The sequence below is a fragment of the Dichomitus squalens genome (genome assembly GCF_000275845.1).
Source record: "Dichomitus squalens LYAD-421 SS1 unplaced genomic scaffold DICSQscaffold_5, whole genome shotgun sequence".
Classification (NCBI taxonomy): domain Eukaryota; kingdom Fungi; phylum Basidiomycota; class Agaricomycetes; order Polyporales; family Polyporaceae; genus Dichomitus; species Dichomitus squalens.
The window spans coordinates 19904-24223 of NW_006766887.1; the positions used below are offsets into that span (position 1 = coordinate 19904).

The 4320-nt window shown below is 50.9% G+C and overlaps 1 protein-coding gene across 1 annotated transcript in view; it reads left to right on the forward strand.

Moving 5' to 3' along the window:
- Positions 1–3491: 3491 nt before the first annotated feature.
- Positions 3492–4320, forward strand: part of DICSQDRAFT_125095 (uncharacterized protein) — a gene marked incomplete at both ends in the record, with an annotated part of 2752 nt that continues 1923 nt past the window's right edge. The window contains 2 exons of the mRNA XM_007362740.1: positions 3492–3614; positions 3678–3791. Of these exons, the coding sequence (XP_007362802.1) occupies positions 3492–3614; positions 3678–3791 (237 nt within the window). The remainder of the gene's footprint in view (positions 3615–3677; positions 3792–4320) is intronic.

Below are 4320 nucleotides of genomic sequence, written 5' to 3' on the forward strand. Positions count from 1 at the left end.
GACCTCGTGACGGCCAGGAGCGCCCACCCTCACTCACTGGCAGGTGACTGATGTGACAGCAGGAGCGCTTACTCATTGGAAGGGGTCCGGACTCGGCACGACTCAGGTATTAGTCGTAAGGTCACCATGAGGCAGGTCAGAGGGTAGGACATGAGGCAGAGAACTCTGACCAAACGATGGTCAATAGGTACCTGGTCTGTGCACCATTGTATTAGTATATATAGTAGGGAGTCTGAGGCAGGGAACCTCAGACTTGATCTTCTCGTCGATCCCCCATCTCCTCTGTAGGTAGCTAGCAGCCCTACCTTCTACTGCCCCTTCTAGTCTAGGGAATACACCTCTTCACATCTCTTGCTGTGTCACCTCTGGTTGCTTCGCCTCTCAGCACCAACCTCTGCATCAGTAAGCTTTGCCCTTGTTTGTTTTGGTGGCACAGCTCGTTGGCTGTGACATTATCTTATGCACATGTAACGTAGATGATGAGCAGCAATGCAATGTTTGGTCGAAGAGCAGAGTCCGGAAAGGCATAAAACACATACCAGGTAGTGAGTAGAAGCATCTCTCCTTTCCCATGTTAATCTACGGCTGTGCTTCCTGCGGTGCGAGAAATCTTGCACAATACAGCTGCCAAACCTCTGAGCTTCTGCAACCCACTGCTCCCCTTCCCTCTACACCTCAGTCACGATCTACCTTCCCTCCTGGCTCTCATCACTACTCTTGTACTCCCGCGCCAAGCTCTGCATATGCGCGACACCCCGGTAACACTCCAGGACCATCATCTGACATCAGCAAAATGTCATGGTCTTGAATGTGGTCTTGGGGTACTTGGCCAAGTACTCCAAGACCACCAAGTACTCCAAGTACATCAAGACCAATGGACTTGGTCAAGACCGTTGGTCTTGGCCAAGCCGGGTGGGTGGTCTTGGTCAAGACCAATGGTCTTGACCAAGACCACCAAGACCATTCCAAGACCAGAATCAAGACCAGAGCCAAGTACATGCTAGAAGCTCATGCTATAAAAGACTATAGCTCAGTTTTTAGTTGGATCATATCAGACATAGTTAGTCTCTAGCATAGTGATGTACAGCAATACAATGATTAGTGGATATGCGAAGGAAAAAAAAAGGCACCAGCTAGGATTGAACCAGCAACCTCTAGCACTCCCACATTCAACCACCATTTAGACCACTGCACCATATTGACTTGTAGATAGATATGTGCACCATAAATATATGGTGCATTTTGTTGGACTTGGAAAGAATTGTCACTACTCACCACTGCAACAATGCAGTTTCAAGGCTAGTATGTTACCTGTTATGAAGTTAAGGGCCACTAGACTTCTATTGATCACTACTGTACCCTGCAATAGCATATGTAGGGTTGTCATTCTAATATTGTAGTGCTATAATGGAAGTAACATGGTCTTTAAGCATTGAACACTATAGTAGGTCTCATGACCATTCTTATCTTGAACATATACACAATTATGCAGTTTATAAGATCATTACTAGACCATATTCTTATATGATCTAGATACTCTTATATTGATTTAGACAAGTTTACCCTTAACTCTAAGTTGCTTAAGCACTTAAAGACAATAGTCTTGACTTTAAGACCGCGGTCTTAGAGCCAAGTCCGTGATCTTGGCTCCAAGTTCACGGTCTTAGCTCCAAGTTCACGGTCTTGGCTCCAAGTTCACGGTCTTGGCTCCAAGTTCATGGTCTTGACCTCAAGACCACTAAGACTGCAGACTTGAGGCTAAGACCATGGTCTTGGCTCTAAGACCGTGGTCTTGGCCCAAGTTCAGATTCAAGACCATGACATTTTGCTGATGGAGCCACCCATACGAGCCGGCGGCTTACAGTCCGTTGTCGGAGCATGGCTTCAATAAGAACAATTCTCAGTAGTGTATTCAGTCTGGGACGCATCTCCAATGTTTTACGACAGGCTCGCGAGGAAAGTAGATACAATGTTGACTCGTAATACCAAGACTGCAACCTTTCGCAGTACACCGAGATCCCCAGACTACCCATGCTCGCTGTGCAAGCCTAGCACGTGCCCACTTCAAGCTCACCTTGTGGCGCTTCAAGGTGCATCAAGGTATGAACTCCGACACCTTAAGGCGACCTTGACCTCACTTCGCGGCAACACTGATACCGGCGCCGTCAACCATTTAGCTCCTTACACCGTTTACATGGGGACTTCATTTCCTATCTTTGGTAAGCCGGCTTCGTGCCATGCCTACGTGCTCTCGTCGCGACGCTACGACATGAATGCGAGCACAGAGGCGTAAGGTAGTGAACAGGTAAGCCTGAATGTGGCAGCATTTACAACGTCCTATTGACGTTCAAGTTGATTTCCACATGTTTACAAGGGCTTTCCGCCGCGCCAGATACCGCACCGCTTTCGTGAAATCATGGCGAGGACTTCCGCTGTAGTGAGCTCTCAGTCAACGCGGCAAAACAGATGGACCAAAGACACGTGCACCAATCAGCTCTAGGGAACTGCCCCATTATGGCAGGAGTCCTTGTTGTTCTAGGGCGCTTATTACTGCCGACATAGTCTCCGTTGTTTAACGTTAAACAACGGAGCCAAAGAGGGTGATGCGTTCCAAATGCCCATTCATTTTGCCGCGCGGAACCGAGCAGAGTGGAGTACTATGTATACGTGGCATCGTTGGGCATTCCACCCGCTACGTGAGTCGTCCGTTCTAAATCGCATCGCCATTAGTACCTTGCTGTGTCCGCATGTTCTAACAAAGCAGGATACTCAAGAAGCACCCACGCGTAGCGGGCTGTGAATATCAGGCCGAATAAGCACTTCTGATACTTGTGCCTAGGATGTTCTACGCTCACCGCGGTTGATGCAGAGTCATCGGCTCCATTCGTGAGTGGGCACGGCCCAGCCTCCCGCAGAACCCCGTGCGCGATTGCGCGCCCACTCGGCAGAACTTGCCATTCCTTTTTCCTCGTGTGTTCTCGAAGAGAAGCAAAATGATGCCCTTCGCCTGAGACAGCTACTGAGGGACTCCGCGACTCGAGCAAGGCTTCCCTTGGGCATGACTCTGCGGCGGCTCGTCCACCGCGCCATTCGGTCGACCCAGCCCTGTTGCCTCAAGGCGCATACATGAGGGCACTGTCCTAGAATATACGCGGTAAAAGCAGTCCGCGATATTGTATGTTAGCGTATGTCAGGGAACTCCGGTGTCCTGCCCCAGAAGGCTTTCTCAGATCTCGGCGTCACAGCTTTATGAGAATCTGCATGGTGGTCGCTGATGCACGCGTTCCACATGAGAGAGCGATCAAGGGTGTATGCGTACAGCTACCGAAGACATCGAGGGACATCGCCATTGGCACCCGGGCCCCTGGCGCAATATACCGCCGATCCGAACGGTGCTAAAACTCAACCATCTGCCAAAGCCTCCGCTTCTGTTGGCCAAACACTCCTCCTCCCGTGTCATTACTCTCCCGAACCTCCTTCAAAGCACAGTCATGTCCAATATCCTAGAGCGGCAGAACGACGAGAATCAATTTGAGCGCGACACAGTTACCGGACGCTATATCCAGAAGCAGTCTATTCCTAAGTGGCTGGTGAAGGCAGTTGGCGCGAATGCGGTAAGTCTAGATCGATTGAGGGGTTTGGTTGAATAGACCCACAACTACACTCAGCTCGCACAGACGGTATTGATCTGGGGCAAACGTGGTATGTTCGGTAAACTGTGTTACAAGACTCCACAGAACCTGGTGGACAACGCGAGGAAGCGACGGCAACGGGCCCTTCTCAAGAGTCAGGTTAATCGCCCGCTCTTGACGACTTCGCCCCTCATCAAGGCGGAGTAGCCTACAACGAGGTATGTAAACCTCTGGGATATCGGGCCAGGGAGGTATGAGACCTCCCAGTCACGCATATGATTGGCTGTTAGCCTGGGACATCAATACGGGCGCATCAGATTTTGATAGCTAGAACGGTCTACGTACTCGAGGCAACTTCCAGGAGCTCGAGTAAAAACCGTACTCCCTCTGAGGAGGTCGCAGTAATTGACGAGGCAGCATTTTTCCAACAGATGCAGAGTGTTGTGCAGGCGTGGCGGGTGAGGAGGGTGGGGGACGCGCGACATGGAAGACCACCGACGCTGGCGCTACCGTGGCGCATCAGCGCGCAATTTTTGATGATCAAAGTGCCCAATTGGTATTGTGGCGCTTGATGCGAGATTTTAGGGTTTGCGCGAGGAGGACCCGCCATTCGTGCTCCCTCCCCTCCCTCGCTGCGCTCGGGGGGTCCCCCGAGCCGGGAGCACTCAGGCGGGCACTCTAAAGCCTC